This window comes from Pongo pygmaeus, chromosome 9 (genome assembly GCF_028885625.2).
Source record: "Pongo pygmaeus isolate AG05252 chromosome 9, NHGRI_mPonPyg2-v2.0_pri, whole genome shotgun sequence".
Classification (NCBI taxonomy): Eukaryota; Metazoa; Chordata; class Mammalia; order Primates; family Hominidae; genus Pongo; species Pongo pygmaeus.
Window position 1 is genome coordinate 109,986,220 of NC_072382.2, and position 26,466 is coordinate 110,012,685.

A 26,466-nucleotide genomic window follows, 5' to 3' on the forward strand; every position below is an offset into this window, starting at 1 on the left:
TAGTGACTTTAAAAAATAAAAACTATAGGCCGGGCACGGTGGCTTATGCCTGTAATCCTAGCACTTTAGGAGGCTGAAGTGGGTGGATCACTTGAGGTCAGGAGTTCGAGACCAGCCTGGCCGACATGGTGAAACCCTATCTCTACTAAAAATACAAAAATTAGCTGGGTATGGTGGTGGGCACCTGTAATCTCAGCTATTCAGGAGGCTGAGGCAGGAAAATTGCTTGAACCCAGCACAACAGGCAGAGGTTGCAGTGAGCTGAGATTGCGCCATGGATTCTAGCCTGGACGACAGAGCGAGACTCTGTCTCAAAAAAAAAAAAAACTATGTAGAGGCCAAATGTGTGTGTTTCTTTCCTTTTATCAAGATATAGGTTGATTAGCCCTAGTGAATCGTGCTTTTATTAAACATTTTCCAAAATAGTCATTGTAAAAATTCAAGTTTTAAAAATTCAGCTTAAGTGTGCTTTTCTCTTTATAACTTTTTCCCTGGCCTACCCAGATAAAATTGTTTCCTCATGTTTTTGCATAGCATATTAACACTCCATTCAGTTTTAGCACCACATTGTATTACTGTCATTTTATCTCTGCCTTGCTAAACTAGAAGCTCCCTTAAAAGTGGGAACCATTCTCTTGTTTATTGTTGTATACCTAGTGTTTTTGTTTTGTTTTATTTTGTTTATTTTTTTATGTTTTTTTGAGACGAAGTCTTGCTCTGTTGCTCAGGCTGGAGTGTCATGGTATAATCTCAGCTCACTGCAGTCTCCACCTCCCAGGTTCAAGCAATTCTCCTGCCTCAGCCTCCCGAGTAGCTGGGATTATAGGTGCCCCCGACAATGCCTGGCTAATTTTTGTACTTTTAATAGAGACGGGGTTTTGCCTTGTTGGTCAGGCTGGCCTCGAACTCCTGACCTCAGGTGATCCACCCACTTCAGCCTCCCAAAGTGCTGGGATTGCAGGCGTGAGCCACCGTGCCCGGCCCCCAATGTTTTCTCTTCTGGTGACTGATATTACGTTTAGTAAACATTCAGTGGATAGTGGATGTCAGTTAATTTGTAAAAGGTGTTCAGAAGGAATTGCTTCTTATAATGGTGAGAGGGAAATGATCCAGGGATTTTGGAAGATGAAATAGTATAGTTACTCAGGATGCTGTAGATCTAAATTCTTTCCTTTTATCAAGATATAAGTTGATTAGCCCTAGTGAATTATGCTTTTATTAAACATTTTCCAAAATAGTCACCGTAAAAATTCAAGTTTAAAAAATTCAGCTTAAATGTGCTTTTCTCTTTATAACTTTTTCCCTCGCCTACCCAGATAAAATTGTTTCCTCATGTTTTTGCACAGCATGTTACACTCCATTCGGTTTTAGCACTACATTGCATTACTGTCATTTTATCTCTGCCTTGCTACTAGATAAAAGAAGTGGAAGAGTTATGTAAGGGCAGCCTTGAGTCTGTCAGGATGACAAAGTAAAGTGTTTTGGGTCCTCAGTTTCCTCATTTCTAAAGTCAGGGATTTGTATTTGATGGTCTCTAAAGCCCCTTTTAGCCCTGCTATTTTGAATTACTATTATTATTATACGAGGGAAGAAAGAGGATATAAATGACTAAGGTCACTCTACCTTTATGCAAAAATAAAATTTGGAATATGTTTTGGAAGTAGAAAAGAGAAGGAAATTTTAGAGTCAGAAGAAAATAATAATAGTTCTTTCAAAATGACATAGCAGAAGACATACATATTAATGTGGCTTAGGAAGAAAATAAAGGAACAAAAGTCTTTTTTGCTTTCATTCATAAGTACATTGGCAGTACTTACTGCCAGAAATCAAGAAATTTTTCCTCTGAATGAAAGATTATCCTGCTAAAAAGAGTATAGAATTCTTTAAGAAACAGTGACTAGAATGGTAGTAACCAGAGGCAGGGAAGGGTGTTGTGGAGGGAGAGGATGAAGAGGGGCTGGTTAATGGGTAAAAAAACACAGGTAAATAGAAGGAATAAGATCTAGTGTTTGATAGCACAATAGGGCAACTGTAGTTAACAGTAATTTACTATATATTTTTAAATAGCTACAAAAGAAGATTTGGAATGTTTTCAACACAAAGAAATGATAAATGTTTGAGATCATGGATATCCCAATTACCCAAATTTGATGATTACACATTGTATGCTTATATCAAAATATCACACGTACCTCATAAATATGTATCCATAAAAATTAAAAATAAATTTTAAAAAGAAGAAACACCTAAAGAATAATCTGGCTGTTTCTTTGGTAGAGAAATAGGAAGAAGAGAAGCAGAGGGAAGGTTGGATGAACTGGTGAACAAATGCTTATGCTCTCAGATTACATTTCATTCATATACATCAACCAAAACATTAATAACAAACTGAATGCAGAAGCAGATATGAGAATTCATCTCGTTTTGTTAATCCAGACATTAAAGAGATTTGCAAAAATGCAAAAGCAGTGCCGTGCTCACTAAGTTTTGTTTGTTTTGGGAAGTATACAGTTGAAATTCTTTATCTACAGGTTTCCATCTATAGATTCAACCAACTGCAGATCAAAAATATTTGAAAAAAAAATTTAAAGAATAGGGTATAACACTTATTTACATAGCATTTACATTATAGAAGGTATAATATGTAATTAGAGATTTATGTATAACCTATGCACATTCTCCTATTACACGTAATCTAGAGGTTATGTGTAATACTTTTTGGAAATGTTTAATTAAAGCACAATCGAGAGGTTACGTGTAATAGGAAAATACCCTGCCATTTTAAATAAGGGACTTTGAACATCAGCATTATCAAGGTGTCTTGGAACCAATTTTCTGCAGATACAGAGAAACTACTGTAGTTATTTTTCCTAAAAATTGTTATTTATGATATATAGTAGATTTATTATTTTTGAATACATTAATACATTTCAGATTTTTCTCAGTCTTTCTAATATGATATCATATCTAATATCAGTAGATGTGGTCCAACAATCGAAAGTTCTTTGGGGTCTTCAATAATTTGTTTGAGTGTAAAGGAGTTCTGCAAAAAGTTTGAGACCTGCTGTGGTAGGGTCATTTAGAGAGGAATTGAAGTTTTGGTTCCTAGCATTTTTGTTACTGTTCCTTCCCTATCAAGCAACTAAAAGAGCTTTCATTTCTTAGTCATCACTTTGTCGTCTTACTCTCCCTGCTTCCTCTTTCTTATTTCTTTTAATAAATGTCCCTGAAGGATTGGGTAGTATTTCATAGTTCAGTTATTTGGGAAGGATACTATTCATATAAATTAATTGTACAATATGCCTTTTCTGTTCCTTTAATAATGTTGGTAAATGAAACCTTTGCCAGATGTCAGCTTTTCCTTCACTGGATTGTGATTTTTTTGACAGCTATAATTATGCATCAAGTCATCCCCAGTAGGGGATCCCTCATTTCCTTGCTGAAATGTCCTCATTACTACAGGCAGTATTAAAGCAGGACTAAAGACGTAGGCATTCTTTATGATAGGTCTGATGAATATGTTCTTGTTTCAGAAGAGTATTTAGAAGGGCTGCTTTTTGTAATGTCAGAGTATTAAAAAAATTTTTTTGATGTTTATCATCTGTGACCTCTCTGCTAATAACTCTTAAGAGCTCTGACCACATAGCATTTTGTAGTTTTCTAAATTTTGATCCATATATAGGATTATTTACAAGTTCTAGTCTTGTCACTACAAAAGTTCCTTTGTATTATTATAATATTATATCTTAAGTTCCAGAACTTACATAGTTTTTTTTTTTTTTTTTTCATTTCTCTTGCTTACATGAACTCTATGTCATGGCGTTCAGATCAGTCACACATGGACAACTCTGTGAAGTATATATTAAGTGGCAGAAACACTCCCAGCTTCTCAAGGACAGTGATTTTAGTTTTCAGGAGCCTATCATGGCTCTACGCACAGTCATTTTGGAGATCCTGATGGAAAAGGAAATGGACAACTCACAGAGAGAATGTATTAAGGACATTCTCACCAAACACCTTGTAGAACTCTCTATACTGGCCAGAACTTTCAAGAACACTCAGGTAAATATAATTTAAAACTATGTCATCTTACCTCTTGACCTTCCTTTTATTATTTAAAAAACAGAAAGCCTGAGGCAAAAAGAAATGTCATTAAGAGATAGAGATCTCTATTAATGTATAGTAAAAATAGTTGTTTAAGAGTTCCCATTTTGGAATTAGATCTGACTTTAAGCCTTGGGCAAGGTACTTAATCTTTTCTCAACCTCAATTTCCTGGTTATAAAATGAGGAGATACCTAACTTACTATATTGATAACAATTCAGTGATTTTATATACTGTGTGTATATACACACAGATACACATACATATATAGAGAGAGAGACAGACAGACAGACAGATAGGCAGACGTGGGGTGGGGAGATGTCATGCAGACAGAGAGGTCCTTAAGATAGTCCCTGACAAGTAGTTAAGTCCTCAATGAATGGTAGTTGCTGCTTTCATTATTATTATTATTCATGGTAGTAGTATCAGTAGTAAAAGTATTTATTCCCATATGTCATTTTCATTTCAGCTCCCTGAAAGGGCAATATTTCAAATTAAACAGTACAATTCAGTTAGCTGTGGAGTCTCTGAGTGGCAGCTGGAAGAAGCACAAGTATTCTGGGCAAAAAAGGAGCAGAGTCTTGCCCTGAGTATTCTCAAGCAAATGATCAAGAAGTTGGATGCCAGCTGTGCAGCGGTTTGTTTTTTTTATTGGCTGGATTAGTGTTTTACTGTTATTTAAAAAACACAAATGTACTTTAAAATATTTTTAATAACAATTTTATTAGAGCCTTGAAATTACTAATTAATTAACAAGATATTGTAAAACTAGTCTTGAAAATTAATTTGTAAACGAAGTTTAGAAACTTTTTCCTATATATAACAATTCTATCAGTCCGTCATGTGGTAGATTCATTTAATATATCCCAGTATTAAGCCTTTAACTTCCTATAGAATTCAAGAAAGGTATGTGGGAAATGAATGAAATAGCTACTCTAAATCTGAAATGACAAGTGAAAAAAGGGAAGAGGAAATGAATGAGAGAACTAAATTAGAAAATAAAAGCAAGTTGGGACAATTAGGTTGTCAATCCAAATGCTTTGAAAATATCACATCTAATATTTTATTTAACATTACCTGTTGGTTTTTGCAAACTTATGTTGCTACTTCAGCTGTAAACCCAGCATATACACTGGATAAAGTAGAGGCATTGGTGTCCCCAAGGTTTGTCTACAGTGATGTCCCACAGACATGTACCTGCTTAGTGAATATCAGTTTACTGTGCTTTATTATTTATTTATTTATTTTTTTGAGACAGAGTCTTGCTCTGTCACCCAGGCTGGAGTGCAGTGGTACATCAGCTCACCGCAATCTCCACCTCCCTGGTTCAAGCAATTCCCCTGCCTCAGCCTCCCGAGTAGCTGGGATTACAGGCACATGCCACCACGCCCAGCTAATTTTTTTTGTATTTTTAGTAGAGATGGGGTTTCACCACGTTGGCAAGACTGGTCTCGAACTCCTGAGCTCTGGCAATCAACCCGCCTTGGCCTCCGAAAGTGCTGGGATTACAGGCGTGAGCCACCATGCCTGGCCTTTACTGTACTTTTTGATGTTGGGCACTCATTGTATAGCATCTTCTGTTATTAGAGAAATCATTATACCAAAGCACTGAATGCCAATATGATATGTGTAAATATTGCTTAATAGTATTGGCCCTGAAGTATGTGCTGTCTGGAGTTACCCAACTTCCTTGTACCTCAGTTTTCTAATCTGCAAATTGGGGGTAATAATAGTACTTATTTAATAGGATTCTTGTGAGAATTAAATGAGTTAATATATATAAAGCCTTTACAAAGTGACTGACATATATAAGTACTCAATAAATGTGACTTGCTCCAATAATGGCAATAATAATAATAAACAGAGGATGATCGTTTCCTACATGGGATTATTAAAATAGTTGTATGGCAAAAGCAGATGAGGAAAAACTTTTTTTTTCCCACCCACCAAGGAAAAACATTTTTAACCTGCTTTTTTCCCCCTACATGAAGGGCAGTTGGGTACAGTCATGGTAATGCATTGTATTTTAAGATTTTGCCTTTCTTATACAGAACAATCCCAGCCTAAAACTTATATACACAGAATGTCTGAGGGTTTGTGGCAACTGGTTAGCAGAAACTTGCTTAGAAAATCCTGCGGTCATCATGCAGACCTATCTAGAAAAGGTAAGATTTTTGGAGCAACCCTTAAGATAGTTACTTAGCATGAATATGCTTCATCTTTTCATCAAGATCAATATATTTCAAAAGCAAATAAAAGTATGGTTTTATTTTTCTATATATTATTACTGTTGTAGCTCTGTATAGTCTCTAGGGTGGAGTGAAACATTGTTAGAAAACGAAGCAGCCAATTTTGAAAGTAAGCCCAAGTATAGTATCTCTTCTTCCTCCTTCCTACCTCCACTACCAGCTACCCTTTCAGCAGGTGTTTCTGATAATTTCTTCATTTATGCATCTACAAAAATAACTGATTAAGGAATAGGCAAGTCAGCCCTTGCTCTTCATTAGCCCAGCCACCCACAAGTAAAGGCTTCAATATACTAGCCCCTTTGACTTTCCTGTTTCTCCCTCTTATTCCTTTAGATTCACTAATTTTGGAAATAGTTACCTCACTAAATAAGTGTAACATGAAACACATGATGCGTTTGTCTTTATTTTATTTTCTTTTTTTGAGATGAAGTCTCACTCTGTCACCCAGGCTGGAGTGCAGTGGCGCAATCGCGGCTCACTGCAACCTCCGCCTCCCAGGTTCAAGCGATTCTTCTGCCTCAGCTTCCCAAGTAGCTGGGACTACAGGAGTGTGCCACCACACCTGGCTAATATTTTGTATTTTTAGTAGAGACAGGGTTTCGCCACGTTGGCCAGGCTGGTCTCGAACTCCTGACCTCAAGTGATCCACCTGCCTCGGCCTCCCAAAGTGCTGGCATTACAGGCGTGAGCCACCACACCCAGCCTGATCGTCTTTAAATTTTATAAAATTCTTTGTTTTTGCAGAGTTCTTTACAAGTATTAGCTGTCTGGGTTATTTCTACACTGTCAAAGTTGTTTTGAAAAGTCAAGAAAATACTATAGTTCAGGGCTGTCCAATCTTTTGGCTTCCCTGGGCCACATTGCAAGAAGAATTGCCTTGGGCCACACATAAAATATACTAACATTAATGATAGCTAATGAGCTTAAAAAAAATCACAAAAGAAATCTCATAATGTTTTAAGAAAATGTACGAATTTGTGTTGGGCCACATTCAAAGCCGTCCTGGGCCACATGCGGCCCATGGGCCACGGGTTGGACAAGCTTGCAATAGTTCATATAATTTAGCTAGCTTTTATGTGTATATAAGTTAAACTTTAGTGTATTACCTTAATTTGAGTGATTCTTTGGATGTATTTAGTATTTGTAAATATAATTTAAATTGGTTGTGTTTTCTTGAAGGCAGTAGAAGTTGCTGGAAATTATGATGGAGAAAGTGGTGATGAGCTAAGAAATGGAAAAATGAAGGCATTTCTCTCATTAGCCCGGTTTTCAGATACTCAATACCAAAGAATTGAAAACTACATGAAATCATCGGAATTTGAAAACAAGCAAGCTCTCCTGAAAAGAGCCAAAGAGGAAGTAGGTCTCCTTAGGGAACATAAAATTCAGACAAACAGGTAACTAGGTTTCTACAAGTGACAATTTTATGTTCACCAGTTAACTGAGTGAGTGTTTTTGCATAGAAAGAGTGACTTGGTCTTTTTATCTGATATAGTTTTGAGCACTAAAGGTCGGCTTCACTATATATAGATTATCTTGGTCTTTTGGGTTCTTTTCGTTTTTTGTTTTTTGTTTTTTGTTTTTTTTTTTTGAGACAAGGTCTCACTCTGTCACCCAGGCTGGAGTACAGTGGCGTGATCACTGTACTCCAGCTCACTGCAGCCTCGACCTCCTGGGCTCAATTGATTCTCCCTCTCAGCCCCCGAAATAGCTGGGGCTACAGGTGCACGCCATACCTGGCTAATTTTTGTATTTTTTGTAGAGATGGGGTTTTGCCATGTTGCCCAGGTTGGTCTCAAACTCATGGGCTCAAACGATCTGCCCACCTTGGCCTCCCAAAGTGCTGGGATTACAGGTGTGAGGCACTGTGCCCTGTCTGTCTTGGTCCTACTGTAGTTAATCACAAATTAGTATGTAAGACATTGACGTATTCTTTTGTGAATAATTCATGCTCTGCTTCTAAGTTCATTGTGGAGAATATAGATATTAGCTTTCTGTTTTGCTTTTTTGGTTTGTTTGTTGGTATCATAGTGGAAAAGGAGATAGATATTGAAATTAATTGTAAACATTACATATTTTGATATAATTAAATCCCTTTATTTAAGCCTGTCTTGAATCTGTATATTTTAGTGTGAGCAGAGGTGTAAGTTAGCTAAATAGCTTGGGGAGAGTCCCCTTTGTCCTTCCATGCTTAGGAAGGCGTGTGAATTGCACAATTAAGACAAAAGTAAATTTATTCCCTTTATAATCCTTAGAAGTTTGCTTTTTTCCCTGGGATAAAAACCCAACTTTTTTCATTTATGTTGTATATCATGTGTGATTTTGTAGTTCTGTTAAAGTTCATGGCTTTTGTGTTTTACCTTAATTATTCTATGCAAGATACACAGTAAAGGTTCAGCGAGAGCTGGAGTTGGATGAATTAGCCCTGCGTGCACTGAAAGAGGATCGTAAACGCTTCTTATGTAAAGCAGTTGAAAATTACATCAACTGCTTATTAAGTGGAGAAGAACATGATATGTGGGTATTCCGACTTTGTTCCCTCTGGCTTGAAAATTCTGGAGTTTCTGAAGTCAATGGCATGATGAAGGCAAGTGTTATTCAGCCCAATATTCTACCCTGTGCTTGAAGAACTTAGACGTAAGCCCCTTGATGTCAGGATTCGTGTGTACCTCTTTGTATTCCTAGCACTTGGTCCAGTGCTCTACACATGAGTAGCATTTTGTAGTTTTCTAAACTTTGATCCGTATTTAGGATTATTTACAAGTTCTAGTCTTGTTTCTACAAAAGTTCTTTTGTATTATTATAATATTATATAAGCTGACAAGCTGTAAATGATGCAAGTTTGTGTGGAGGTGAGAGAATTTAGCTTGGTCCTAAGTCTTTGCAGTTACCATAGGAGAGTGTCTAGAATGGGGCATTAGATTGGAGGATTTAGAAAGCAGTTAAAGATGATGTGATCACAGGTGGGTTTTCCCCCTGCTGCAGAAATCTGGGATTTTTACAATAAATTACTTTTGTAAGTAGAGAAAATATATTTTTCAGAAAATGTCAAGACAGCAGTATTGTATAAGTTTTTCTTTGAAAACCTTAGATTATAGTAATGACACCTAATATTAAATTTAAGTTGACAAGATATATATTGTTAGTCAATTTGAAGGTTAGAGATAAAATGTTTCTCCTGCAGGAAAAGAATAAGACTCATAATAGATACAGTCAATCTCTGCTGTAGTATACACTAAATATTACTTTTGGCCTATGGGGAAAAGCAATTACTTCATTTTATTGTACACTGACTTCTCAGGACTCAAGATCACAGTCACACTCAGATCACATTTGTCTTCCTTAGATTTTTTGGAATATAAACAGTACCAAGTATTCCATTTCTGAATCCAGTTTAATTTAGGACCAAATATTTTGATTTACCAATGCGTTAATCTAGAGTACCCATTAGAAAGACCTTCAGATAAGACAAGAAGTGAAGGAAAACAATATAGTTAGTGAAGTTTTGTTAACCACTTGTGCTAATAGAGGAGCACTGTCTTAAAATAACTTACTTGCTTAGATGTGAGAATATTTGAAATACCTTGTTTCTTAATTTTGTGTCTTTTTTTTAATGGTAGAGAGACGGAATGAAGATTCCAACATATAAATTTTTGCCTCTTATGTACCAGTTGGCTGCTAGAATGGGGACCAAGATGATGGGAGGCCTAGGATTTCATGAAGTCCTCAATAATGTAAGTAAACCTGAAAATCAAACCACAATAATTATTTTATTCTATTATTACTATATATTATATAAAGTATATATACCATTCCAAGAAATGGAAATACAGAATTTTGTATTTTGTGTCTTCTCACATCACATAAGTTACTCATTTTCTCTCTCTAATTCCTCATAGGCCCCTGCCTCTTTCTCACACATGCAGACATACATGCTCTACCCACTGCAGTATCTAGACAGTAATACACATTTTAATGTTAAGCAAAATGAAAAATATGGATTTTTTTTTGTTTATTTGCATAAATCTAATAGTTCTTAATTTTCTTACAGCTAATCTCTAGAATTTCAATGGATCACCCCCATCATACTTTGTTTATTATACTGGCCTTAGCAAATGCAAACAGAGATGAATTTCTGACTAAACCAGAGGTAGCCAGAAGAAGCAGAATAACTAAAAATGTGCCTAAACAAAGCTCTCAGCTTGATGAGGTATTTGGATCAAACATACGTACCTTTTAGAAGTGTGATATTCAGTCTTTCCTAGAATATTTCTTTTTAAAATCTTGTGTTATTATGATGCCATCTAAAATTGGTTCAAGGCTGGCACGGTGGCTCACGCCTGTAATCCCAGCACTTCGGGAGGCTGAGGCGGGTGGATCACTTGAGGTCAGAAGTTCGAGACCATCCTGGCTGACTGACACAGCGAAACCCTGTCTCTACTAAAAATACAAAAAATAGCTGGGCATGGTGGTAGGCACCTGTAGTCCCAGCTACTCGGGAGGCTGAGGCAGGAGAATCACTTGAACTCGGGAGGCGGAGGTTGCAGTGAGCCAAGATTGCCCCATTGCACTCCAGCCTGGGCAACAAGAGTGAAACTCTGTCTCAAATTAATTAATTAATTAAAATTGGTTCAAAATTCCTTAATATTTGTCAAAGCATAGGAGATACCAGTAGTATTTTACTTTTTTCCTCAAAGCAGTTGGCAAAGCGAAACAATAGATTTTGAAAGGCACCTAAGTCATTGACAAGAGTATGTATCTTTGATGTATTTCATTTATGACTGTTTTGTTTGTATCTGAGGAATTATAATCATTCCATTGTCTAGATTTGTGCATAAATTCTGTTTTTCTCTTTGTTTTTCTAACTCTGAGAAGTTTAAATGTTGGGTAGTTCCTTATGTAATGTTTTTTGTTTTTTATTAATAGGATCGAACAGAGGCTGCAAACAGAATAATATGTACTATCAGAAGTAGGAGACCTCAGATGGTCAGAAGTGTTGAGGCACTTTGTGATGCTTATATTATATTAGCAAACTTAGATGCCACTCAGTGGAAGACTCAGAGAAGTATGTGTTTCAAAGAAGAAACGTTACTTTCTTGCTGTGTTACTCTCTGTAGAGATATATTAGTTATAAAGCCTAATAAGTAAATCTGCTAAAATCACAAACGTAATCCAAAAGCTTCATTTATATCTGATAGCTTCAACATTCCCTGGTTATTTTTTCACTTAATATCTCTTGATAGAACTGATAATAGGTGACTACACTAAATTAATTATTTGATTTCTTCTGATAATCTTCTGGCATACATACTTATTACAGAGAATTGCATAGAGGCAAGTCTATTAAAATAATTGAATAACTGAACATTTCTAGCATCAAAAGTTTTTTTAAACAATGTAGTTACTAAAACTGTGCCCTGGGACTTAAAAACAAAAAAAGGCTTTACCATTTCTTCCATAGGTGCTAAAATGCTATTATTTAATTATTATTCTTGCTGTGTCAGTTCAAATAATTACAAGCTGCTATATCATCTTTGGTTTTGTGACTAGTCTCTAAGTATGCTTCTAAGTATCTCCCCATACTTGAATAATTGTATTTTTTTCTATTCAGAATCATATCTTCAAGTTTAAATTCTTATTCCTTTGAAATGAATGGAACTTCACATATTGTTTCTCTAAGCAAACAAAAAGTATTGACATGTCTTTTAGTTGCATTTAATGGTAATGTGACAGGAGTATGTTATCTATGTACTATGCAAACTATTACATAATTATTTTAAGATGTTTAGTCTGGTTCCTCAGGTGGAATCTGGTCTAGTTACCCTTGTCAGGTAACCTGCAAATTTACTTGAAGCTGCATTAACCACTGTTGAGCTTTGACTCTGAGCTGCATAGTGGCCAAAGCCCAGAGTCTTCATTTCTCAATCAGAGCCTGAACCACAGATTAGCAACAAGTTGGGGCCAGTGGTATCTGCTGACTATTCCTGCTTGACCTTCAATGCTGTTCCTCCGTTTGTCACTAAAATCTCTTCATTTTTAAATACAGAAGGCATAAATATTCCAGCAGACCAGCCAATTACTAAACTTAAGAATTTAGAAGATGTTGTTGTCCCTACTATGGAAATTAAGGTAATTTATAATTAACTCTTGATTTTTTTTTAAACTAAATTTTTTTATTAGATTGAACCATTTGAAATAGTATTTTTATGTAGGTCAAAATTGGTTAAATATTGGCAAATTTCATGTGTTTCAACCTATAATTTCTCAGTATTATATTTCCTTTGCCCAAGCCCTAAAATATTCAAAAGCTTCTCCTGCTTTCTTTTCCATTGCCTTCTGTTCTACACCTCCCGTCTTTCTTATGAAGGTCTATAGACTGTTACTTTCATTGGCCAGAAGGAGAGTTTCCGTGTGCTTATGCCAAGATTAATTTTTGACTTGGCAAGGAAGGTTCCAATTGTCATATATTGTTTTTAAAAATTCTATGTGCAGTAAAATGTATTGGCTGTGATATATCACAGTATTAAGTAATATAGTATGTATTATTATAATATTAAGCTGACTTCATATGCATGATACACTTAGCTCTGTTCTAATATTCTTTTATTGCAAGAAATAATGGAAGTAATTTCATGTGGGCAGGGATATATGTAATAATAAGGGTTATAAGTTTAGAAAATGATCATCTTAAATACATTGTCTTTCTTTTCATTTTGCAGTTTAGTGCTTAGTATCTAGTTACTTGATTTGAAATGTAGCTGTATCATGTGGATTAACTGCTATTTTTCTAGCTATATCAGCTAAGTGATTTCGCTGAATATTTCCTTAAAATGCCAGATTTAGCAGTTACAACCCAGAAAACTCCTTCTGCTGTTTTCCAAAATTTACTTTATGTTTTTGTGAGGAGTTATTTCTCAGATGACTTTACATATATTAGTGAATCTTTGATTAAACAGTAGTTAAAGTTACGAGCGTGAGCCACCACACCCGGCCTAAAGTTGTAGTTCTTAACCAATATCACATCGTCATTTGTTTCGCTGTTTAATATTAAAATTGCCATTTATAATGTATTTTTCTTTAAGTGCAAATAGTGTATCTGACCTATTATCAATCATGTTTATACTTTTATTAGGTGGACCACACAGGAGAATATGGAAATCTGGTGACTATACAGTCATTTAAAGCAGAATTTCGCTTAGCAGGAGGTGTAAATTTACCAAAAATAATAGATTGTGTAGGTTCTGACGGCAAGGAGAGGAGACAGCTTGTTAAGGTGAGCCTTCCCTTCTCTGGCTTAGCCCTTAGAGTTTTAGTGATGAAAATTTTTAGTTGATATTTTCTTTCTGCTTTATTTGGGGTTTTGTCTTTATTTTGAATACTTACAAATGAGAAAGATTTGTAGAGTAGAAATGCATTATTTTCTAGAACCAGGCTTTTCTCCATTTTTTTTGTGTCTCTGAAAGACAATCATTATTATATGGTTGATTCAAGTAAAAGAATACCATTAACATGTACAGACATGTACAGTGAGCTTGCTTCTTGTGAAAAAAATACTTTGGTATCTGTCTCTTATTTCCTTGAATAGTGCAAGTTGACGTCCTTTGTGTCAGTATACCGGGTCTCGTACTGTGCTAAGTGCTGTTTAATGTACCAAAAAGGGAGAGCATTCTTCCCTTACCATTTGCTCACGAGCTCTGTGGGTCCTACTGGAGAGTGGTGGAAAGACACAGTGCTGTTTTACTCAGGTGTTTGCAGTATGCCTTCCTAGCGGGGACTTCCAGTTAATCTAATTACAGAAGTAGCGAGGGGAAACTTCTTTTTCTAAATCAGTGTAAATGTAGCTTATTCTAAATGAAAGAATGGCAGTAGGGCTTTAATTATTTGGGAGACTGTCAAGAGGCGCTCAGATGCTCAGATTGGTTTCTGAGTGCCCTTTGCTATTTTCAGATGACTCTGTGTTTTTATAATAAAATAAACTGTACTTGTTTATTCATGCTTAATTATTCTGAAGGGCCGTGATGACCTGAGACAAGATGCTGTCATGCAACAGGTCTTCCAGATGTGTAATACATTACTGCAGAGAAACACGGAAACTAGGAAGAGGAAATTAACTATCTGTACTTATAAGGTAACTATTTGTACTTCTGTTAGTTCACCAAAAACATATAAAAGATGCCATTTGGCTGGGTGAAGTGGCTCGTGCCCCTATTCGTAATGCTTTGGGAGGCCAAGGTGGGAGGATTGCTTGAGGCCAGGAGTTCGAGACCAGCCTCAGCAACATAGTGAGACCCCATCTTGACAAAAAGTAAAAAAAAAAAAAAAAAGCCAGGGATGATGGCATGTGCTTGTAGTCCCTTAGCTACTTGGGAGGCTGAGGTGGGAGGATCACTTGAGTCCAGGAGTTTGAGGCTGCAGTGAGCTGAAACTCTGCAGCGAGCCCCAGTCCAGCCTGAGCAACACAGCAAGATCCTGTTTAAAAAAGAAGAAGAAGAAGAAGATGCCATTATTTGGACCAGGAGTCCAAAGCACAAATGTTTTCTGTGAAGGACCAAATAATAAAGATTTATTTTCTTTGTAAAAAGTATTTATTAATGTTAATTATAGTTAGGTGTTTCTTGTAGTCAACTGAAGTATTTTTTCCTTTTTTTCTACTCAACAAAATGTCACAGAAATCTTTCTCATTTTTTAACAGCTGCATTGTGTGTATGTATGTAGTTTTTTATACAAGTCCTTATCAATGGGCATTTGGGTTGTTTTCAGTCTTTTGCTGCTACAAACAATGCTGTATTGTAGTGAATAACCTTGAACATACAAATTTCATACATGTGCAGGCAAATCTGTAGCATGGATTTCCAAAAGTTGGATTGCTGGGTTAGAGGATACATGCATCTGTAATCTGGTACATATTGCCAAATTACTCTCAATGGGAGTGTACCCACTTACATTTCCTCTAGCTATTTGCCTGAGAAGACAATCCTCAGTCACATTCTATGAGCTGATCATCTTTGACTCTTATATTAATTATTCATTTAACCAGTTTAGAAATAACAATAAATCCTTATTTTGAAGGGCCTATTTTCCATTGGTTTGTCTTTTGTTATTTCATTCCTGTACCTCATTTTTAAACTTTCTCCTTCTATAAATGTTGTAACAGGGACTATGGGTGACATCTGCTTTTTTATATATTTCTAGTTTTTCACCATGAACGTGTTTTAGTTTTAAAATAATGGCTAAATTAAAAGCCCTAAATAGGGGAGTGAAGAAGAATAAATTAGATCTACCCTCCAAAATTCTGCTTGAGTTAGGCTATTGTAATAGAAAGCAGAACTTGGTTTTGAGCTTCTTAACTGTTTTCAGAGACAAATATAAAACTTATTGGTTGAGAGAGGGGCATACTGTTCATTAAGGAAAGCACAGTTTTTTCCTTAGCCTTCAAGTTTGTGAGAAATTTGTAACATGGAACCTTCTACAATAATAACTAACATAATAGATGCTTTCCATTAGCAGTTTAAAAAGCTAATTAATCCTCGATGAATGCAAAAAGCAAAAGTTGCTCTATAAAGGCTACTCTGTAGAGGGATTTCTTTGATGTGGTTAAGATCATTGGTACTTAAGCTTTAGCAGACATCATAGTCACTTAGAGAGTTTGTTAAAACACAGATTTCTGAGCCCCATTCTTAGAATTTCTAATTCAGCAAGATTAGGGTAGAACCTGTGAATGTGCGTTTCTAGCAAGATACCAGTGATGTTGATGCTGCACTGGTCCAGGGACAACACTTTGAGACCCACCAGTCTACTTGTTCTACCATCTATTGACCTGACTTAATTTTAGAACAAAGTTGATGATCTATTAGCTATCTCCTATCTGACAGATAATGTAGAGATTGCTAAGAAGTTTTTAGAGAGTAGATATTCTGTAATGTGAACGAAAGGAAATTGTTTATGCTCTAAATGCCAGACTTTTAGATTACGAAGATAATGGCTGAAGAATTGGGTTACAAAAGTACGGGCTATAGGAGCACCTCCTGAACTCTCAGAAAGTAACTAAGATTTCCAAGCAGATACACAATTGAACCTCCAAAGTTCATTGCTGTAAAGCACAAAGCAAATGCCTGACCTAGAATATCTTGAAAGCAGAAATTACTCAACTTTCATCTGTACGTTAATGACTTTTTCAACAGCTAGTTTTCACACAAAACTATTTTACCATATAAGTTATTCCATTAAGATTTCTAGCCGGGCATGGTGGCCCACGCCTGTAATCCCAGTACTTCAGGAGGCCGAGGTGGGCAGATCAGTTGAGGCCAGGAGTTTGAGACCAGCCTGGCCAACATGGCCAAACCCCATCTCTACAAAAAATACAAAAAAATTAGCCAGGCGTGGTGGTTCATGCCTCTAGTCTCAGCTACTTGGGAAGCTGAGGTGAGAGAATCACCTGAACCCGGATGGCAGAGGTTGCAGTGAGCCGAGATCACACCACTGCACTCCAGCCTGGGTGACAGACCGAGACTTCGTCTCAAAAAAGGAAAAATGTCTAGAGGCCAAATGCAGTGGCTCAGGCCTGTAATTCAGCACTTTGACAGGCCAAGGCAGGAGGATCACTTGAGGCCAGGAGTTTGAAACCAACCTGGGCAACATAGCAAGACCTCATCTCTACAAAAAATTAAAAATTTAGCCAGGCATGATGGCATGCACCTATAGTCCCAGCTACTCAAGAAGCTAAAGCGTGAGGATTGCTTGAAATCAGGAGTTTGGGGCTGTGCATGAGCTGTGATCATGCCACTGCAGTCCAGTGTGGGCAACAGAGCAAGACCTTGTCTTAAAAAAAAAAAAAAAAAAAAAGTGGGGTGGGGGGGTAATCCAGATAATTATTTAATGTTATACATCTCAATATTAAAGTATAACTTCTAAACACAACAACAGTTTAGGTTTGACTGTTTCTTAGAATTATGACAATAAGCCAGTAATGTTATTTTGAGATTACTCCAAGAATGTGAAAGTTGTGTCATCATTATGTTAAACTAACTGTTCTTGCCCTTAGTTAAGGTTCCCTAGACTACAGCGAAGTAGTCTACCCAGTCCAGTCATCTGTAGAGTCATTCCCAATCCTGAGATTCAGGTCTTCTGTGGTCATTGTGTCAACAAGAGCATACATTGACTACCTGGAACTAGATCTTGGTATACAAACCTTGTGTCATTGTGCAACCTCAAAAGGAGAGACTTGTATATTGAGGCATGCCAGATATCTCGTCAGAGAGAATCAGATGGAAATGAATGAAGACAATTCTTATTGTATATGTTGATAACTCAGACATAGCCCTTAACATTAACCAGAATTGGGTGGCTGGCCCCATTTTTCTCCACCAAAACTATGCATTGTTACAAAGTATACTGAACAAGTCTAAAATCTTAGGTGTCAGAGGATTTGTTTTCTAAAAGGCAAGTCTCTAATAAACAATATTTAAGTGCTGAAAGGAGCTTTGCACTTAACCTGATCATCCTGCCTTGTGCCAATAAATAATTTTTATTCCTTGTCATGCGTATTTCAGAGCATCTATCTATCTCAGTCATGGTTCTGGGGAGAGAAGCCATAATATCTTAAGACATTCACTGAATATAAGGAATTAACTTCATTTCTGTGTATCTAGGATGATATCAGCTGTGTACTTTCAGAGAACTGAGAAAATAGTCATCAGTCCTTTTTTTGTGGTATTCACACAAAATACCCAGATACCCAGTTGAAATCTTCCAGAAAGTCTTTAGTACCAGAGAAAACACTGTCATTTGCTTTTTGAAATTCAGATTCAGCTCTTTCTCCAACAATCAACATCACGGTTGAGACTCTTAAGCTGAGGTAGAAAAAAGCTAAACCATTCCTTTCTGTATCAGTCTCTCAACAAAAAATAAGGGTTTGATTCCCCCTCCGCGCCCCAGAGCTAGATATTGATAGAGAGTAATCAATGTAAGAGAGACTTTAGACAGAGTACACTACACTGCAAGAATGTTAATGTGATCAAGCATCAGGGGTCACAGCTAACTCAAAGACAGCAGGGGAGAGGGCACGCAGAATACTTACTAGGCAGGGAAATCAGAAAGGCCATGAGATCATTCATTTGTTTATTCAATAAATGTGAATTTATATGCCTATGTTGGGTTAGATACTCTACTGAGTGCTAGGTCTATAGAAGTAGTAAAATAAAACATTGCCCTGGTCCTTAAGGTGTTCACATTCTAATAGGGAAAATAAACATAATAAACATAATTATAATGCAAAGTGTATTGTTAGAGATGGCACCACCTTCACTTGGTTGCTCAGACTGAAACCTAGAGGCTTTATTTTCTTTTTACTTTTATTATTGTGGAAAATTTCAAACATACAAAAGGAGACAATAACATCTTGAACCCCCTTGTACTTGTCACTCAGCTTCAGCAGTTACCAACTCATGGACAATTTTGTTCCATTTCTCTTTCCACCAACTTCCTTCCAATATTATTTTAAAGCAAGATGTCATGTCATTTCATCTGTAAACATTTCAGTGTGTAGATCTGTAAGATAATGTCTGTTTTAAAAAACCATTATCACAATACTGTCATCACTCCTAAAACAATTCACAAAAATTCCTAAATGTCACCAAGTAATGGGAGTCATTTTAAACTCTTGTTTCTCTCTTCTCAAGTCTCGTCTATTCCATCAGCAAGCCCTTTGGTCAACTTGCAGGCAGGTCACTTTTTACCACCCCTGCTATTACCACCCTACTTCTACAGTCACATCTCTGTAGATACTAGAGTTTAAACCAACAGTTTACTTCTGCTCTTGGTTTTCAAAAGCTAGTTTTATTCATAACTGTTAGAGTGATCCTTTTAAAAGTGTCTAAGACAGAGTACTCTTATTCAGTATCTGTGGGGGATTGTTTCCAGAGCCCCCTGTGGATACTAAAATCAAGTCCCTTATATACAGTGGTGTATGTAGCATTTGCCTATAACCTATGAACCTCCTCCCATGTACTGTAAATCATCTCTGGGTTACTTAAAATAACTTATATAGTGTAAATGCTATGTAAATAGTTGTACTGTATTGGTTTTTAAAATTTTTATTTTTTATTGTATTGTTTTTATTGAGGTTTTTTTGGTGAATATTTTTGATCCACAGTTGGTTGAATCTGCAGATGCAGAGGGCCAGCTGTATTCCATTTTCCTGTTCAGAACCCCACATGAGTTCACATCCCTGAATGACAGCTCTCTAAGTGATCTGCCTCTGCTCTTCTCCCTCCAGCCTTAGCTACCACTCTCCTCACACTCGTCTCACTTTCTGCTTGTATAGATGAGTCATCTCCACTTGACTCACCTGGTCTTTTGCAGTTGCTTAGACACACCAATTTGTTTCTGCCTCAGGGCTTTTCTGCTTCTGCCTGAAATGCTTTTCCCTCAGACCTTCACACCAGTCACTCCCTTACTTCATTCAGGCTTCTGCTCCAGTGTTACCCTCAGAAAGGCCTCCGACCATGTTGCCATTACCCACTTTCTCTCTTTTTTAAACTTACGTTTTGTTCTCTTATACTTATTATCTAATATCATGAAATGTTTATTAGGATATATATGTTCCTCACCAGAATGAAACTTTATGAGGGCATAGTCTTCATCTGCCTTTTTGCCACTCTGTTCTCAGTGCCCTAGCCCTGTGTGTAACACGTAATAGGCCCCCAACAAATAAATGTTAATAAATTAATCAAATGCTTCCTTAAGACACAAAACAGTTCAACATATGTGAGAAAATTAAAATTTAAAAATGTATAGAACTAAAGACACCATAAAGACGAGTGACCAGCTGAGAAAATGAATATAATAATGTTAATTAGAACAAAAAGGATCATTTTTAATATAAAGAAGGGATTTATATGAAGAATACAATGATATTCAACTTTTCTAGTAATCTTGAAAATACAAATTAAAACCACAGTGAAATACTATTACCCTCAGATTAGCAAAATATAAAAAGCCTGACAATATTAAGTATTGGGAAAGTTATGGAATAACTCTACTGGTGGGTATATAAACCGGTACAGTCACTTTGAATAGTTATTTGGCAATATCTGGTTAACCGAGTTGAAGATATACATCTCCTCTGGCTCAGCTGTTAAATTCCTGCATATATGCCCTAGAGCAAACTTGTCCAACCCACAGCCTGCAGGCCACATGCAGCCTACAGGATGGCTTTGAGTGCAGCCCAACACAAATTTGTAAACTTTCTTAACATTATGAGATTTTTTTTGCAGTTTTTTTTTTCTTTTTTAGCTCATCAGCAATCATTAGTGTTAGTGTATTTTATGTGTGGCCCAAGGCAATTCTTCCAGTGTGGCCCAGGGAATCCAAAAGATTGGACACCCCTGCCTAGAGAAACTGAAATATGTTCACGAGTAGTTTATTTCATTGCAGTAGTATTTCATGGAAATGTGGAAACAATGTAAATGTTAATATGCAGATTGGATAACTGTTGTATTTATGTAGTATATAGCTGTTAAAATGAATGATGTAGAGTTAAATATGCTCACATAGTTAGGATAAAATAGTATTGAATAAAAAACCAAACTACAAAAGTATACATATAGTATAATTTTTTTACTTAATATTTACAACTATTTGTGTACATATAGCTTTGAAATAAAAATATACCAAAAAATACAAGAACATGATAAACCAGCTAACAGTCATCTTGATGGTGGGAGGGACTTGGGGTCAGTGAAGCACACAAGGGGGAGCTTCATCTCTTCCCCAGCAAATGTGAGAAAATCCTAGATTTGATAAAGCTGTTTAATGGATAAAAGGGTATCTGTTAATATCATTTTCTATACTTTATGTTTATAATTTTAAAACTTTCCTAGTAAAGTTGCTTATTTTATATTTAGGAGTACATTTTCTCTCTGTGAAGATAATAAGACTGTAAAGCGGGAGTACATGTAATTTCAATAATGAAGTTACACTAAAATTGAGACCACATTCATGGGTAATAATTTCCAAGTGAAACTCCCCAAATTTAATTGATATTAAAATTGTAAGGAAAGCAGTTAATTCCTCTCCTAACTGGACAAACTAAGTATGGATTAATGACAGATGACGGTGAGTGTGATTAACAGTAGTGACCTCTCAGAGAATCGTGAGATTGAGTGATGCGCAGGCTCTCAAACATCTAGGCAGCAGGCTGGAAAATTATATTCTTTGAGCTTAAGTTTATTTCTGATTGGTTTCCTCCAAGGAGCTTTGTCTTCTATGGACAGAGAAATATTAATACAACTTGAAAAAAAAATGCTTTGCACTGACTCTGATAGCTGAATGATCACCAAATGCTCTTTAATGGCCTTTTAAAATTAAAAGGTATTTAATCTGTAACTCCAGGTCGTTCCCCTCTCTCAGCGAAGTGGTGTTCTTGAATGGTGCACAGGAACTGTCCCCATTGGTGAATTTCTTGTTAACAATGAAGATGGTGCTCATAAAAGATACAGGCCAAATGATTTCAGTGCCTTTCAGTGCCAAAAGAAAATGATGGTGAGTGACACCCAAAATTAAAGGTTATTGTAAGATTATTTAATGGCTTATTAAAGCTGACAGCTATCAGATATTGTAGAATATAAAAAAACTTTAATTTCATCAGGTAATTGTCAAAGATACTAAGTAAAAGAAAAACTGATCGGAATGAAAGTGTGTGAGTGAAAAAGGAAGGATTTTAAACTACATAATATGTCAACCCTTGTCAGATAAGAAATGTAAAGGTTATTCAATGTGTGCTGATTTGTTTTCAATTTGGGATAAACTAATTCTTAGCAAACAAAACACTAAAATGCCAGGCACGATGGCATGCACCTGTAATCCCAGCTACTTGAGAGGCTGAGTCTGGGGGGTCGCTTGAGCCCAGGATTTTGAGGCCAGCCTGGGCAACAGAGCAAGACCCCATCTCTAAAAAACAAACACACTAAAACAACAACAACAACAACAAGATTATGAAGTAATTTTTTATGAAACTGATATAGAAAACCTTCTGAGACATTTACAGTGTCACACTGGCCATCTAGTCTGATATTCATTCACTGAATCAGCAACATTTATTGTATGCTTTCTATCTACCAGGTACTGTGCTGAACTTAAGACTTCACAAATATTATGACTAATCATCATGATCCTTATCCCCATTTTAAAATGAGAAGTTCAGAGAACTTGCCCAAGGCCAGTGAGCTAATAAACAGAGCAAGGATTTGAGCCTTGTCTAAATCCAAAATCCATTTACTGTTCATTTTATTGTGCTTTCTGTGACATGTTTTTTAAAATGTGTGATAAGTGCTATAGGTGTTGTGATGGAAGTCTGTACAGGGCACACAGGGTACAGTGTAGGTATGGAGGAGGAAGTGCTTAGTTCTACCTGGGGTGGGGAGAATAGAGAGAAGTATATCCAAGAAATGCTTCACAGAGGAAAAGGTATGTGAGCCGAGTTTTGTAAATGAGTTGTTTTTCCAGGCAGAAGGAGCATATAAGCAAAGGAGGGGAGGCATGAGCAGGAAAAGACAACATAAGCATAGGCTTAGTGTTTGAGGAAGAAAAGATGAGATTGGAGCAGTAATTGTTGGTCAAAAGATGGAGTGTTGCTTTATGAAATGCAAAGGAGTTTGCACTTTATGCTATAGGCCTCATAAGACCCTAAAGGATAGTAATATCAGACTTGCATTTTAGAAAGAAATTCCGACAGCATTGTGGGTTCTATTTTTGAGAATGCAAACTGGAGGCATGAGATGGTCTGAACTGAGATGAATAGCAGTAGGAAGGGAGAATCGTGGGTAGAGATGAGAAATATGAAGGAGGCAGAATTCATAGATTGCTGATTAAATATGAAGGAGGCAGAATTCATTTGATTGCTGATTAAAAATAAGGTTAGGGGGCGGGTGTGGTAGCGCATGCCTGTAATCCCAGCACTTAAGGATACCAAGGTGGGAGGATTGCTTGAGCCCAGGAGTTTAAGACCAGCCTGGGAAACATAGTGAGACCACATCTCTACAAAAAATAAAAAGTCAGCCAGGTAATGGTGGCACATGCCTGTAATCCCAGCTACTCAAGAGGCTCAGGTGGGAGGATTGCTTGAGCCCAGGGGCCAAAGTTGCAGTGAGCTGTGATCACACCCCTGCACTCCAGTCCAGGTGACAGAGACCCTGTCTCCAAAAAAAAAAATGTTGGAGAAAAAGAGTAGCCAGTGCCTCCCAGTTTTCTGGTTGGGGCAGCTGGGTAGATGGTGAAGCTCTTTACTGCATTGAAGAATAGAAGAGGTGACTAAAGTTTGCCAGAGATTAAGAAGTATTTGAATTTGGAAGTGATCCAAGTGAAGATGCTGAATGGGCAGCTTGAGAAGCACATTAAGCTAAAGCTTAATAAAGATATCTGGGCCAAACATACAGATTTAGAAATCATCAGCACATAGATGGGAGGGAGTTGAAGTCGGTAAGCTTTGCTTCAGGTAGTATTTTATAGCAAGAAGATGTTGGAGGCTAGAGATCTGAGTCATATCAGCTGCCAACCATGAAGGATTCTTCTGTTCTTTCTCTTTTCCTGTTTTCTATTGCAGCCCAATGCTGTGATGCCACCTGAGGTTATCTGGAACTACTTAGGCATTTCTGTATTTATTTCTGCTTAAGATTACAGGATTATTCAAATTAGAATTTAATCAAAACAAGTAACAGTCACTGTAGGTGTGCTTCCTCCCCCAACAATTAATATGGAAATCCTAAAGGGATTATCATTTGTAATTAATTGCTTCCCTGTCCAGACTGTTAGCTTCTTGTAGGTAATGTGTCCTATTCATCTTTATTGCCCCTATATCTGTCATATTTTTATATAAAAATGTGTATATTTGTTTAATTGAACACAATATTGAAAAATAATTATATATATGCTCTATTTAAAGGAGGTGCAAAAAAAGTCTTTTGAAGAGAAATATGAAGTCTTCATGGATGTTTGCCAAAATTTTCAACCAGTTTTCCGTTACTTCTGCATGGAAAAATTCTTGGATCCAGCTATTTGGTTTGAGAAGCGATTGGCTTATACGCGCAGTGTAGCCACTTCTTCTATTGGTAATCTTCTTGTACATATAGTAGATTCAGCACTTTGTTGTTTGGCAGGTTTTATTTTTGTTTGATTCAGCACTTTTTCTACATTCTGAGTTGCAGGGGGATGATAGTGATGATGTGGTTAGTAACCAAACCATCCTCATTATTAAATCATATGTTTCTTGTTCATCCTGATTCTTAGCGTCTACCTTTTTATAACTTATTCAGAAGAGAATTCTCCTACTTCAATAAATAATAAAAAGACAGGGTTTTCTTCTTTGTTTTATAGTGAATATGGCATATTTTCTCTCCTCTCAATATATTATTTTCTGAGACTTTTTTTGGAAAATAATGAAACCTCTGATAACTTATTTCCTTTAATTATTTTTGTTCTTTTGCATATAACCTCTAAAATACCTCTAAAATCATCACCTAGTGATTAATACTGTTTAATAGAATTTTGTTTTCAGAATAGAAACCATGAGATATATTTAAATATTTTGTGTACAATATATATTTTGACTTTTTTTCCCTAAGAAATTAGAATAGGTAGATAGTATGGTTAACAAAATCCTAGAGTATGAGAACTAATGGAAACATTAGAGATCATCTAATCTATTTGTTTGTTTGTTTTTTTTAACTAAAGACGACTCCCTCCATCACTTACATAGTATACCCCAGGAAGGCAGGGCATGTATGTTTTGAAAGAGTTCCCAGGTAATTGTGAAACTCTCTTCTACATAGAGAATCACTAATCTGATACAACTAGTTTATAAACAAGAAAGTAGGCCTAGTTAATGACAGAGCGAGCCAGACACCCAGTCATTCTGATTCCCTACCCAGTGTTTTTTTTTGTAATGCCATGTGATTTCTCCCATTAGTGCATGTCATCATCTGTCTTAAATACAGAAATGCAGTTTTTTGGGGAGATACAAACCTGGTGAAATGAATTAATGATTAATTTGTGTTAAATATAATTCATCAAGGAGAAGAAAGTTTCACTGAAGAGTGAAGAGTTTATCCATAGACTTCTCATTTTATAAGTATGTTCAGTAAAAATTTGAGTACACATAATGCACAGCTTTGGCCCAGGTAAATAATGGGTCTCAACTTTAGCCACAATAATTTTTTAAATACTAATATTTTAAAATGTGTGCCTATTAGTAATGCGAAAATGTTTTTAGCAAATCATCTAGGATTTGTAAAATGCAATATGCATTAAAATAGCTGGCAGGATTTGAGTTAAACTCAATATGGCCAGTTATGCACATCATTTAAGTAGGCTAAAAATCCTAAACTACTTAAAGATTATACCAAGTCAGTGGTCTTAATTGAAATTATGGCTATATATTAGAAAGAGATGGAATCAGTGATTTCAGATTGTTCATTTCTTTTTTTTCCAGTTGGTTACATACTTGGACTTGGTGATAGACATGTACAGAATATCTTGATAAATGAGCAGTCAGCAGAACTTGTACATATAGATTTAGGTAAGTAATAAAATCTATGTATCTATTCTTTTTAGTAAATATTTGGTCATCATGGAATGTTGTTTGCCTACCAAGATATTACAAACATAAGAGAGACAGATAAATCGAAACAGTAAATATTGGGTTTTTTTGTTTTCAGCATAAACAGTTGTCTTAGAAGAAACAGTTAACTCTGCCTGGGGTACTGAGTGAAACTTAATAGATGAGGTGACTTTTGAGCCTGGTCTTCAAGAAAGAAAGAAAGCATAATTCAGACAGAAGATAGAGCAGATTCAAAAGAAGGAATCAGGGCTATTCCACCAAAACAAGGAGTAATTTTAAGATGTAGCATGTTGTGGGAATGGTGAGACATTAAATGTGTCTGGGTGAAGTAAGCTTGTAGTTGAGTTGCTTGAGATTGGTACTCGACTGTAAAAAGCCAGGCTAAGGAGTTTCAACTTCATTGCATTAAACTATAGGAAATAAATGAAGGACATGATAATATTTTATTTTCAGAAATATAATTTCAGGAGCACTTTGGGGAGTGGTATTGGCAGCAGGAAG

The 26,466-nt window shown here is 36.3% G+C and overlaps 2 protein-coding genes across 7 annotated transcripts in view; one reads left to right on the top strand and one right to left on the bottom strand.

The window, feature by feature from the left end:
- The window catches only part of ATM (ATM serine/threonine kinase), a 139,095-nt gene that overhangs the window by 97,513 nt on the left and 15,116 nt on the right, over positions 1 to 26,466 (top strand). For all 3 annotated transcript variants that reach the window (XM_054441529.2, XM_054441527.2, XM_063671398.1), the window contains 14 exons: positions 3,828 to 4,062; positions 4,574 to 4,741; positions 6,156 to 6,269; positions 7,533 to 7,750; positions 8,733 to 8,940; positions 9,974 to 10,087; positions 10,405 to 10,563; positions 11,280 to 11,418; positions 12,400 to 12,482; positions 13,486 to 13,626; positions 14,365 to 14,481; positions 21,744 to 21,893; positions 24,292 to 24,457; positions 25,837 to 25,923. In XM_054441529.2, coding sequence (XP_054297504.2) covers positions 3,828 to 4,062; positions 4,574 to 4,741; positions 6,156 to 6,269; positions 7,533 to 7,750; positions 8,733 to 8,940; positions 9,974 to 10,087; positions 10,405 to 10,563; positions 11,280 to 11,418; positions 12,400 to 12,482; positions 13,486 to 13,626; positions 14,365 to 14,481; positions 21,744 to 21,893; positions 24,292 to 24,457; positions 25,837 to 25,923 — 2,099 coding nt within the window. The remainder of the gene's footprint in view (positions 1 to 3,827; positions 4,063 to 4,573; positions 4,742 to 6,155; positions 6,270 to 7,532; positions 7,751 to 8,732; positions 8,941 to 9,973; positions 10,088 to 10,404; positions 10,564 to 11,279; positions 11,419 to 12,399; positions 12,483 to 13,485; positions 13,627 to 14,364; positions 14,482 to 21,743; positions 21,894 to 24,291; positions 24,458 to 25,836; positions 25,924 to 26,466) is intronic.
- C9H11orf65 (chromosome 9 C11orf65 homolog) overlaps positions 18,686 to 26,466 on the bottom strand; it is a 136,613-nt gene continuing 128,832 nt past the window's right edge. For all 4 annotated transcript variants that reach the window (XM_054441544.2, XM_054441539.2, XM_054441540.2 and 1 more), the window contains one exon: positions 18,686 to 18,899. In XM_054441544.2, the coding sequence (XP_054297519.1) occupies positions 18,862 to 18,899 (38 nt within the window). In that variant the 3' untranslated portion in view covers positions 18,686 to 18,861. The remainder of the gene's footprint in view (positions 18,900 to 26,466) is intronic.